General features: G+C 48.8%; 1 protein-coding gene across 10 annotated transcripts in view; it reads left to right on the plus strand.

Annotated features, from left to right (window-relative positions):
• The first annotated feature begins 2,116 nt into the window (after window positions 1-2,116).
• Window positions 2,117-12,730, plus strand: part of LOC131417910 (ral guanine nucleotide dissociation stimulator-like) — a 39,980-nt gene continuing 29,366 nt past the window's right edge. For 7 of the 10 annotated variants that reach the window (XM_058561997.1, XM_058562000.1, XM_058562001.1 and 4 more), the window contains exons 1-5: window positions 2,118-2,216; window positions 9,177-9,490; window positions 10,260-10,439; window positions 10,850-10,952; window positions 11,881-12,009. In XM_058561997.1, the coding sequence (XP_058417980.1) occupies window positions 9,440-9,490; window positions 10,260-10,439; window positions 10,850-10,952; window positions 11,881-12,009 (463 nt within the window). In that variant the 5' untranslated portion in view covers window positions 2,118-2,216; window positions 9,177-9,439. Of the gene's footprint in view, window positions 2,217-9,176; window positions 9,491-10,259; window positions 10,440-10,849; window positions 10,953-11,880; window positions 12,153-12,730 lie in introns of those variants that run through there. The other 3 variants (XM_058562002.1, XM_058561994.1, XM_058562003.1) reach the window with 3 other exon arrangements.

The raw sequence follows: 12,730 nt of genomic DNA on the forward strand, positions 1-12,730 counted from the left end.
CATGATGCCATTTGAATGAACTGTCCAGAATAGGCAAATCAATAGGGGGAGAAAACAGATGAGTTGTTTTCATGGGCTTGGGTTAGGAGAAAATAGTGTGAATGAGTATGGGTTTGTTTGGGGGTGTTGAAAATGTTCTGGAATTAGATAGTGGTGATAGCCACACGACATAATCATTGTACTAAATGGCACTGAACTGTATACTTTAAATGCTTACAACAGTGTATTCTGTGTTAAGTAGATTCTCCATAAAAATTTTGAATTTTTTAAATTAATTAGGGTATTGATTAATTTTAATTTAGTTAATTTAAAGTTGGTTGGGATATTTAATAAGGGTAATTAATAGAGTTATTAGGGATAGGGCACATTGTAGCCAAGAGAGTAAATATCCAATGATGGCTATAGTAACAGATCCTATAATTGTACAAGCAACAGTCTAAAATCCAGTCTGTTTCCATTGTCGCCAACTTGGAAAGACCAGCCATGAAAATAGGTCAGTGATCTCGGGGGCCTTGGGTATCTTTTAAAAGATTTAGGTAACATTACGCAATATTTTAACCTCTTGGGCCATCTGGTGGAGGTAGGTTTGAACTTGTGTGTTGATGTATATTCAGCAAGTGGTTCTAAGAAAGGCAAAAACCCCTCCTTCATTGGTTGGTATAGACAATCTAGGGCCAGGTCATTCTCTAAAACCATTTAGGCAAGAGACTCATGAGACTGTTCCACAAGGGCTAGGATAGGGTCTTATGGAGTTGTTGTCGATGTTGGGTTAATGTTTTCGATACTTCTTGGTTGCCTCAGTTACCTGATTTTGCGTGGGTAGGGCCACCGCACCTGTGTCCAGTCCAGTCAGTCAGTCCTAGTAGAACTGAACACCCAGTCCTATAGGACTGACAGTGTCTCTATGGGTTGGTGGTAGCCAGTCAGGGCAGGAACCTCAGGGGACCTGCAACCTGAGGGAAGCAGGCTGAGATAGAAACAATGATGTATTGCAGAATATATCTTGGAGAAATCTGCTCAGAGGGCTGGGGAAGAGAAAACCTCACTGGGTGAGAGCCTTGTGATATCAGCCTACAGTAAAACCCACAAGTGGATGTTCCTGGTGTGAAATATTCATTACGGCCTTTGGAAGTAAAACCAGTAATTTGCACCCATTCACTAGTTACCTATGCTATATGATTTCAGGGGGTATTGTTAAAGCGTTTGTCGGCCAAGATCTGTTTGGGCCTGAGCACAAAATCACCAAGGTGGCCTCGAAGGCTACCCCAAAATGACTCCTCAAGGAGCAGTTGGGGCAGAAAGTGGGTGGAGCATTTTGAAGGAAGCCTGGGGCAAAGATGTTGTTGTGCGATTGAGTTGGGTACAACTGAGTGTCTCCGCAGGGTAAGCCCTTCAGCTGGGGTACAATAGGTGATTGGAGGCCAAGTGACAGACCCTGCGACTCCTGATTCCCAGTGCACGGGCAGGCCTCTCAGCCCATTGGACATAAATGGTGGTGGTGTTTGTGAAGCATCTTGATGGCAGTGTGGAAAGTATAGGCCACGTGTGGTGGGAGACGTCATGATAGTGTAGGGAGGAGCTGTGTGTGAGATTACGGTGTTGAAGGGGGAGGACTGGAGGCAGGTGCAGTGGGTGTGTGACCAACAATGGTCAGTGAAGGGACAGCCGGGGTGTAACTGGGGAAAGCAGGGACCAGCAGAAGTCATGTGTTTAAAACAAGACACCAGGCCCAAATGGAGCCGCTTAGGCTATGCCTCACATAAACAAGTCGAGACTTAATTAGACTTTTGGCCCTCCCAGGAATAGAATCTTAAACCAGTCAATCAGGAATCACCTCATGCACAGCAGGTAGGTCATCTTCCTGATAGAGCCCTGCCATCCTCTAAAGGAAAGTAACCTTGCAGTAACCAACCTGCTTTTTTATCTAGTGTAACTTCTTTGTTCTTGCTCCTTTCTGCCTATAAAATCCTTCATTTTGTAGAACTCCTTGGAGGTCCTTTCTCTCTGCTAGACTGGATGCTGCCTGATTCATGAACTGTTGAATAAAGCCAATAAGATGTTTAAAATTTACTGAATTTTATTTTGTTTTGTACCAGTTTGCTGGCAGCAGTGGGATCCAAAGGAGACGCCTGATGGCTTCGAGGATGAGAAACAGTCATTGGTACCAGCAAAACCTTTGAGTTCTCCATCTTTTTCACTGTTTCTGAGGGCTGTGGGTAAGTTTCTCTTGGATCTGAGATCCACTCTGTTTGCCTTGAGCTCCTGATCTAACTGGCTTTCCAGTCCAGGGTCAGTGGGTCAGTCTAGACTGACAGGATACTCTAAGAGAGCATCAGTCTTAGCACTTGGTTAGTCAGCAGTGCCAGGCAAAGGCTTAGTGGTTCAGCTTGAGCTGCCAGATGGTTCTGCCAGGAACCCGAGTCCCTGGCCCTTAGTTAGTCCACAGTCCCCGTTTGTTGGGGTCTGCTGGGTGAGTCTGCAGTCTCCATGTGTTAGGGTCTGCTGCTTCAGTCCGTGGTTCTTGCTAATGGAGAGGAGTGGAAGAAATGTGTGCTTCATGCACATCCAATCTTTGAAAACTTCCTGCGTGCATTTTACATGCATTTTGCCCTCTGTTGACTGTTGATGGGTTCTAAGGAAATGGTGAAGGCACAGTGAGGAGGAACTGTGGGTTTCTGCACGACTACCTCGAGGAGGGCCCACCCCTCCACCTGAACAGCCATCCGGCACTATTAGAAATGAAAGACATCCGATCACCGTGGATTGGAACACTCCTTATTGTGACGGTGTCAACATTATCCAAAGAGATCAACAAATGCAGTGCAGTCCTTATCAAAATCCCAAGGGTGTTTTGTGCTGAAATAGAAAAAAACCCATCCTAAGATTCTTATGGAATCTCAAATAAGCCCAGATACCAAAAATAATCTTGAAAGGAGATACTAAGTTGGAGGACTGATTCTTCCTGATTGAAAATTTACTATAAATCTACAGTATCAAAACAGCATTGTCATGGCATAAAGACAGCCCTATTGAGCAATGGAAACAGAATTGAGAGCCCAGAAATTAACCCTCACCCATGTGATCAAATGATGTTTGACAAGGGTGCCAAGATTATTAAATGGGGAAAAGTCTTTTCAACAAGTTGTGCTGGAAATAGTGGATATCTACATGCAAAGGAATCAACTTGGACATTTACCTAACACTGTATACATAACTTGATTCCCAGTGAATCAAATACCTAAGTGTAAGAGCTAATGCTATAATACCCTTAGAAGAAAACATAAGGCAAAACTTGACAAGATAGGATTTGGTAATGATTTCATGGTTCTGACACCCAAGAGCAGCCAATAAAATAGGAAAATACATATGCTGGACTTCATGGATATCAAAAAGTTTTGTGCCTCAAAAGCCATTATCAACAGAGTAAAAGCACAACCCATAGGATGGGCGACCATATTTGCAAACCATGTATCTGACAAAGGCTTAATATCCAGAATAGATAGAGAACTCCTAAATTCAACAACAAAAAACAAACAACTCAAATCAAAATTGAACAAAGTATATGAGTAGACATTTACTCAAAGAAGATATGCAAATAACCAATAAGCATATGAAAAGATGCTCATCATCAGTAATCATTAGGGACATGTAAATCAGAAACACAGTGAGAGACCACTTCACATTCATTAGGATGGCATCTATCAAAAAGAAAAAAAAAAGAAGAAGAAAAAGAATAGAACCACTGTTGGCCAAGATGTGGAGAAGTTGGAACCCTTGTGTACTGTGGTGGGAATATATAGTTGCTGTAGAAATCAGTATAACAATTCCTAAAAAAAATTAAAAATATAATTATATAGGACCCAGCAATTCCTATTCTGGGTGTATACCCCACCAAGGAGTTGAAAGCATGTTCTCAAAGACATATTTCAACACTCATGTTCATGGCATCATTATTCATAATAGCTAAAACATGGAAGACACACAAGTATTGTAATCAAGGAAGGGCTTACAGCCCAATGCACCCATTAGCCAAACAGGATACCCGCTCTTGTAGAAGGGGAAAAAGCTTTATTACGAGGTTGGCCAGCAAAGAGACGAAGGTTAAATCTTTCTCCCCAATGGGCTGTTGAAAAGGGCTTGAAAAGGGCAAAGGAGCGGGTGCAGTAAGTTTGGGAACAGTCCTAGGCATTTTGTGCAAGCACAGATTTTCATGTTCTGTCACACATCCCACGTTCAAAAGACGGTGTCCTTAACATGATTGGCAGGGGAGTTCTTGGTCCCCCAGTTCATCCTCCAGTCACTTATGCAGTTGCAGTTTGAGTCTTGCAAGCCGTCTTGTTGTCTCATTGGCTCAAAGTAGTTGAAACTTGCTTAAGGAAGAGAAATGGAGTTTCTGAAAAGCAACTCTCGGCCCAAGATTAGATCCTTAGTAAATATCATATGCGATATGGCTTAAGAAAGTAGTCTCCAGGGTACTGTTGAGAAAAATCTGGCTGGGGCCCCATTTTATTTTGGGCTTGGTTGTGGGCCTTGCTATGGTATCTGTCCAGGGATGTATGGATGAGCAAAATGTGCTATATACATACAATGGCATATTATTCATCCTTGAAAAATGAAGGAAAGTCTAATATATGGCACACCATGGATGAACCTTCAAGATATTACTCTAAATGAAATAAGCTAGTCACAAAAATACAACCTTGTGTGATTTCCCTTCTAGAGCTTCCTGAAATCACCAGATTCAGAGAGACAGAAAGTAGAATGGTGTTTGCCAGTGGGTGGGAGGAGGGGGAATGGGGGATTATTCATGAATGGGTATAGATTTTCAGTTTTGTAAGATGAGAAGTGTTCTGAAGATGGATCGTGGTGATGATTGCACAGCAATATTAATGTCTTCAGTACACTTCAATACACATTAAAACATACTTAATGTATCTATGGGGCCTGATGACTTGTCCTGGCCGAGCACAAGCTTGTGCTGTTGCACATCTTACCCCTCACTGTACAGTTGGGAAACTGGCCTAGAAAGAGGCAGGTACTGTCCCAGACCACAGGAGGTCGTCAGAGTCCTGAAGACTAGAGAGAGCTCCAGCTTACTTGGCCAAGGCTCCACCTCTTCCCTCAGGTTTCCTTTGGCAATGAGTGGCGTTAAGATCCTAGAGGATTGCTGCCCACCCCTTTCCATATGGGGTCATTTTCCTCTCCTCATCATCACACCTGCACAGGCACACTCCCTCACACTTGACTTCTCATATGGAGAACACTGAGGTGCAGTCAAGAAAGAGCTGACACCGGGGAAGTGACAAGAGGCAGGAGGGAGAGAGGTTGGAGGCAGCTCTCCCACGGGGCAGTAGCATCCGTTCTCCTAGATTCGTGCACAGGGGCCCAGAGATGGGAAGAGGAATCCCTAAGGTTCCTAGGTGTCTACCTGTTCCAGATCCATCCCTGGCCCAGCCTGGGGATCACAGGACTGGGGTTCTGCAGTCCACCTCTGTGGGCACCCAGAACTGTGATGAGCCCATCCTCCCTTTGTGTAGGCATTGGGAACAGGAGAGAAGATCTCAGTGAGTGTCCTCCTGTATAAAGTGGAGTGCATCCAGCGAGTGACTCCAAGTGTTCCATGCACTCACAACATGTCTGTTGGACTAGGTTCTCTGTTGATGACCTACTGTGCTCTGAAACCCTGAGAAAATGATTTCCAGCCCCTGGAGATCCTTTAGAACTGAGGAGGCTAGGGGGCTTGGGTGGATGAGAACTGAGAATAAGGAAGAAGATGCCAGAGCACTGGACACCAAGTCCAGAGTCCAGGGAGAAGACTAATCCTTGTTGGACCCTTGCGGTCCTCATCTGGAAGTAGGGGAAATCATTGTCATGGCTGCAGTTAGGATGCCTTAGGAGTGAAGAGGACACCTGGTGGGGAACAGCAAGAGAGGTGCAGGGTAGGCTCCCGAGATTCCTCCCACTCCCTCGAAGCTGACAGGTCCTGCTGCTTTACCCCTGGGACCCTGGAGAGCCTCTGCCTTGAGGACACCTGAAGAAAGATTCCTTTCTGTTTGGAGTTCCGGCCTGGGCAGCAGTGCTAGTTCTGGCCACGAGGGGGCGGGCAGCCTCTTGTGTCAGTGGTGGCCAGTGAGTTTTTGCTTTTATTTTTTTTCAGTTGTATTGAGATATACTTGATATACAGCACTAAGTTAACATTGCTGTGTGGTATATTTGAAACTTGCTAAGAGAGTAGATCCTAAAACGTCTCATCATCAGGAAACAATCTTTTTTTTCTGTTTGGTGATTGACGTTAACTAAACTTATTTTGGTAACCATTACATAATATATATATCAAGTCATTCTGCTGTAATCCTGGAATTTACTTGGTGTCCACTGAACTTTTCTTGAGCTCCTGGAGCAGCGAAGAGTCAACCAGAGGTCTTTCTGGCTGTCCCCCTGCCTCAGAAACAATTTGTACCTCCTATTACTAGTGTTCATCTCCACAATGAAAGTTGGTCAAAAGCAGGGGGCGGGGTGCAAGATCTACCCATGTACTCATTCAGCAGCTGTGTCCTGAGCACTCACCCTGTGCCAGGTGCCCTGGTGGGCTGAAGTGCAGGATGAAAATGACCAAGTGGTCCCTGCCTGCCAGGAGCTCACAGTCTAGAGGGGAAATGGACAAAAGCAAAGACATGAGAAAGAAAAGAGCAAGCGCTGTAGAGAAACACATCAGGGGGCTGTGAGGGAGGGCTGGACGTCACTGGGTAGGAGGGTCTGAAAGACCTCTCTAGGGTGACATTTTCTGGGACCAGAATGACAAGAGGGAGTCAGCCCTGCACAAGTCTGGGAGCAGTGTGTCAGGGAGATGGCACCACTGGTCCTGAGTCTCACAGGCAGAAGTGAGTTTGGCCAGAGGAGGTTAGAAAGGTGGCCAATGCAACTGGAGGGAGGCTGGGAGAAGAGAACAGGAGCTAGGGTGGAAGGTAGGGCCAGGGCCTGGTAGGCTGTGTTCGTTACCTTTCCCTCTCTGACTTCATTGCCCCTAACCTTGCATTTCAAAACAACAAATGTTGACAATCTCACAATTTGTGTGGATCAGCAATCAGGCATGTTTTAGCTGGGTGCCTCTGTCTCAGTGAATTTAACAGATTGGGGCTGTGGCCTGAACTGAGGCTCAACTAGGGGAGGACTGGCCCACAAGGTCGCTCTCAGCCTTCAGGATTCATTTTGTATTGAGAGCCTGAGTTCCTTTCTGTCTGTTGGCCCAGGCACTCCCTTGCTTCTCTCCTCAATGTGCCTCCACATTGGGCAGCCCCAATACACCAGTATTTGATTCCTCACTTCCAGGGATTTGACAGAGTGAGAGAGAGAGAGATGGCACATGAGAGAGGGAGTAAGAGAAAGTGAGAGACCTTTTTAGTTAAAGTTTAGAAAAGACATCCCATCACTTTGGCTCTTATTATGTTCAGAAGCCAGTTACTAACCTCTTTGTGGTTCCACGGGGATGTGTATAACATGGGTGGGACTTACTGGGTACCACTGTGGAGGCTGCCCACCTCATAGGCCAAGATGAGGCACTTCAGTCTCATTCTCCATAAAACAGGAAACAATTGAATGGTTTTATGCCACAGATGGCAATATCTGAATTTCCATTAGTTGCAACACCCTCATGGTGTTGACCTGAAAATGAGGCCAAGTTGGAAGTGACTGTCCCAATATCACATTCTTGGAGCCCAGGCCTGTTTTGAGTGGTGTTCTGTACTACATCCCACCCCTCCTTGTTATTCTTCCATCTCTAAGTTTGTGCCTTAGGTACATGTGACACCAGCCCACAGGGGTAATAGATATTATCTCATATACACCGGGTGATGTCCCTAGGAAGTAGATTCTAGCTTGATTCCCATGGTACAGGTTTAGAGACTGGGGAGGACCTGAGAGGCACAGGGACTATCCCAGGATGAAGAACTAGTAAGGAAAAGGAGGTCTGCATTCATCTCTGTCTCCTCAAAACTAGGTCCCTAGTTAGGTTTCCAGGGACCTGTGGGTAGGGCTATGTGGTCTCATTGTGTACAGTTCAAGAGATGACGTGGGGTCATAGACCTCAACAGATCTTAGAACTCTGGTAACCAGGCACCCACATTGCCCCATCCAGCTCACTTGATTGGAGACAGTCAACAGGCAAAGATGTTTTGTTGTTGTTTCCCAACTTTTGGAGGATCTGGGCTCAAAAAATCCCAGAAAGAGAATCTTTTTGGTATTTGGCGATGTTGGCTCAGCCTTAATTCTTGACGCCTCTGGGCATCTGGCAGGAGGCAGTGAAAGGTAACACGGGGCAGCCCAGGAGAGGCTAGTGCAGGCCAGGGCACAGCTGTGATCCCACCTGATCAGCCCCACACCCCTTGCCCCTCTTTGTGTGTGTGTGTGTGTGCATGTGTCTGTGAGGAGGAGAGAAGGCAGGACATAAGGGGCGGGTCATTCCTGAGCAGGAGCTGGTTGTTAGGTGTCGGAAACCTAACAGCTAGGTCATGTTCATACCTCAGGCCATGCCTGGCGGCATGAGAAGGTGAGCTCCTCTACTCATATTGTTACCGAGCACTAGAGGATTCATCTCCCTCCCTCCCTGACCAGAGTTCTTTGCAGGGATGCCCCTCTGTGCCTGAACTGAGGAACAGATATTCTCTTGGCGGTTGGCCCCAGTGGCAGTGTGCAGGCAGCCCCTGATTTCTTCTGGCCCAGTTCCCAGGCAGTCTTTGCAGAACTCCACTCAGGAGGTTGTCGAGTAACTGCCCAATGGTTTCAACTCCACCAACTCACTAGACAAGGGGCAGGTACATGAGGCCACCCACACTTTTCAGTGCTGCTCTGAGATGAGAGCAGGAGCAGAGGGTCTCCACACTCAGGAGCTTGAGATGACGGGGTTGGACTAGAACTAGGGAGGGACAAGACTCAGGCTGTCCCTTTTTTAAGCTAAAGGGGATGTACATGAATGTCACCTTGCCTGGTTAGGAGATGAGCTGCCGTGACCCTCTTACCCTTGTCCGGTGTGAGCTTCTGGAAGCCACTGAGGCAGAGCCAGATGGTAAGGGGGACTGCAGGCTAGGTATTCCTGGAAGGGAGTGGGATCTTTCCTGTGTTTAGAAGGACACATGGAAAGTCAGCTATGTGCATGAATCTTTCTTTTTATCCCACTCCAGCGTCAGCTGCAAAGCTCCAGCCAGCGGCAGAAGAAGAGCAGTGGGCAGTGGTGGAGGTAGAGCTGGCTCCAGCTCCGTTGACACCACCCCCTCTAGCACTGGAGCCAGTGTCCCCTCCACCAGCAGTGTTGGAGGTGGAGCAAGGGCCAACATGGGCTCCAGCAGGAGTAGGAGCTGCTTAGCTGGAGTCACCTGGACCATCATTTCTAGTGAGAAGTCCATCTCCACCTGTGGCTCTTAAGGAGCGTGAGAAGCTTAATCTCATGGCCTTCCCTCCTAAGCTGGTGGTGGAGCAGTTTACCATGATGGATGCGGTGAGCAGCTGGGCTTTCAGGGTGGTGTGGGGCAGGCCTTCCCTCTGCCATCGTTGCCCCAGACGTGATCCAGACTCCTATGACCTGGGCCCAAATCCAGGCTCCACCCTTTACCAATCATAAGATCTGGGCAACTTTCTGAACACCCAAGCCTTTGCTGTCCACCTGCAGACCATGGAGGTGGACATTAAGAGGACCTGCTGCACAGAGTGACTGTGCCAACTCCATGAGGTAGAAGAGACGGAAAGCTGGGTGGGCCCTGGCCCATCTGTGCAGGGAAGGGCTCACTGTGTACAGCCTGGACCCTGGTGGCCCAACCGTCTGCTCAGGAGGCTCAACAGCCTCAGGACTTATTAGACGCCTGATGTGTACTCCACTACAAGGGAGACAGAAAAGGCCTGTGGGTGTAGCTGCCATGCGGTGATGTGCATCAGAATGTGGAGTGGGACCAGAGGGGGGATCAGGGTATTGGAAGATGCCCCCTTGGGATGAGCCTAGTTGAGCCATCATCTGGAGCTTGGAGTTAGCCAGGACGGGCTGGATTCAAATGTCCCTCTCCCTTCCCTGCCAGTATTGGGTCCTGGGTCATCCTGTGCTGGGTGTCCTCAGTGGACAGAGAAGAAAAGCCAGGGACTCTTACAAGGCTCAGGCCACATCCTGAGCTTTCTGAGCTTCAGCTCTAAACTGTGACTCCTGTGTGGGACTTTGGGGGCTGTAGACACAGACCTGGGGTGTGGCAGGGCTCGGTGACACTCCCCCTGTTCTCCAGGAGCTCTTCCAGAAGGTGGTGTCCTCTCCATGCCTGGGCTCCACGTGGGGCAAGAGGAACAAGCCCGGCAATGAGCACCAGACACCCAACGTCCAGGCCACCGTCGACCACGTCAGAAGGGTGGCCAGCTTCCTCATCATCCCCTGCCTCGGGGACCCGAGCATGACAGCCCAGGACAGGGTGAGGGTGGTGGAGCGCTGGATCCAGGTGGCCCAGGTGTTCTGTGGGAGGCCCAGTGGAGCCCCTCTCTGAAGGCTTAGAAACTGCCTCTCCACATTTATCAGGTCCCAGGATTGCAGTGTGTGGTCTAAGCCCCTGCACAGTCCCTAGGCCCTTCCTGCCAGGGGCCCGCTGACTTTAACTCCAGGTCCCAGTGAGAGGATGCTCACTTCCTACCTGGCTCCTTCCCTGGGTTGAGCTAAAATCCTGCTCCCTGTGAGTGTTACTCTTTGGGTCCTAAATGTGCCCTTCTGGGACTCCCTGAGCATCTGTCTCATCCAGGAGGGGAGATTTAAATAGAAGGGTACTGAAGCTAGAGCAAGCTGGGCTACAGTGCCCCACCTCACAGCTCATTCTCTTCCCTTCCCCAGGAGTTCGAGATCCTGAAGAACTTCTTCTCGTCCTGCACTGTCAACTCTGCTCTACAGAAAACCTTTACAAGCCACCTGAAGAACACACGGGGGAAGTTTCCCGGTGGGTAGGCCTCTCTCCATAGGAGGACCAGGGTGGATGGGGGATCTCTTGTATGTCTGCCATTGGCCCCTCAGTCAGCTGGGAACTCCTGGGAGGCAGCAAATGCTGGGGACAGGGCCTGTGCCTCGGCAGGGGGTCTCTAAACCTTCCGGGGTCCTTAGTGCACCAGTTCTGCTTTAGGACTTGGCTTCCCTAAGTGTCAGGTACTAAGTTGAGCCAAATTGGAGATTTTCAAGTGTTTATAGCAACAGAACTCTATGCCCAGTTGAAACTCAAAGCAGTCAAAACAGAGCTGCTCTGTAGAACTGGGGAGTGGAGATCCCAGTGACCAACAGGAGAGCCCCCTCCCAGTACCATGAGACCTTAGCGCTCAGAGGAGCCCAGTGAGAACACTCCTTCAGGCAGTTTGAATCTCTTGGGTTTGCAAAGAAAAGGGATTTGCATTCAGACCCCTCACATTATTCCTAAATTTATCCCTCGTTCTTTCCCCTCCCCTGAGAGAGAGCTCTGAAAATCTTAAGGAACTCAATAGTCAAGACAAGTCCTTGAGCAGAGAACTGATGATCAAGGTAGAGTGGAGGCTGGGGGTCTGGAAAGAGAGGAGGGGTGCAGAGGAGGGACACTGGGCAGGCTGTGGTTTTAATAGTTTCTCCCTTGAACTTTCTCTGAAACATTCCCGTCTATCTCATCCAGATTAACAAGTAGAGGGATCTGTTCTGCCCATGGGAAGGTGGGGTGCCATTTGTGGGCGGGAGGCCCTGGTCATGGGACACAATGGTGTTGGCTGGGCTGTTCCAGGAGGAGTTGCCGAGCTGGCGCCATCAACAGGTCTCTGGCTTCCATGTATGTCCATCCTGCTGGATGTAGCTTCTTCCAGGCTGTTGGGTGGTTGGTGTGGGTTTAGTCCTCAGCCTAAACCTATCCTCAGGAAGCCAGGACCCTGCTGCTCCTTCTATCTTCACCACATCTCCAAGGGGCTGCACCCTGCCTGCCCCAGGGATGTGCGTGGCAGAGGATTCCCATGGTCCAGGTGGAAAAACAGGCTGCTCATCCTCAGGTGAGAGATGTGTGTGCATTCTGGGACTCCCCACTGGACCCCTAGAGCAGTCACTTCACTTGAGTCAACCACAGGAGTCTAACCTGAGTGCCTGGTTGGCAATAACATATGCCCCCGGTGGCTTATGAGAAGCGTCTAGGCAACTGATGGATTCTTAATGGATCCTGCTGAAAGGACCTTAGGAGCTTCATTTAAACGGGGAATCAAAATGTCCTGTCATCCCCTTCTCTGTTGATCAGAGGTGGCACCTTGGAGGTCCAGTTCTTGAGTGGATAAAGAAAGAGTTCAGGGGCCGTCCCTGTGGCGCAAGCGGTTAAGTGCGCACACTCCGCTGCGGCGGCTCAGGGTTCGCCGGTTCGGATCCCGGGTGCGCACCGACGCACAGCTTGTCGACCTATGATGTGGCAACGTCCCATATAAAGTGGAGGAAGATGGGCATGGATGTTAGCCCAGGGCCAGTCTTACTCAGCAAAAAAAGAGGAGGATTGGCAGATGTTAGCACAAGGCTGATCTCCTCACAAAAAAAAAAAATTCAGTGCAGGGGAATGTCCTGAGGGGTTCCTTGGGGAGGAGAAGGCTTTGGCATGGCCTCTGGCCCAGCCTGGGGGCCAGACACTCCACGGGACTGGGCCAGGCAAGAGCCACTCAACCAGACTCCCAAGACACCCCGTCCTCTCCATCCATGACTCAGCCCAGGACCAAGCTTTGAGAGCTCAGGGGA

This window comes from Diceros bicornis, chromosome 18, assembly GCF_020826845.1.
Source record: "Diceros bicornis minor isolate mBicDic1 chromosome 18, mDicBic1.mat.cur, whole genome shotgun sequence".
Taxonomy (NCBI): Eukaryota; Metazoa; Chordata; class Mammalia; order Perissodactyla; family Rhinocerotidae; genus Diceros; species Diceros bicornis.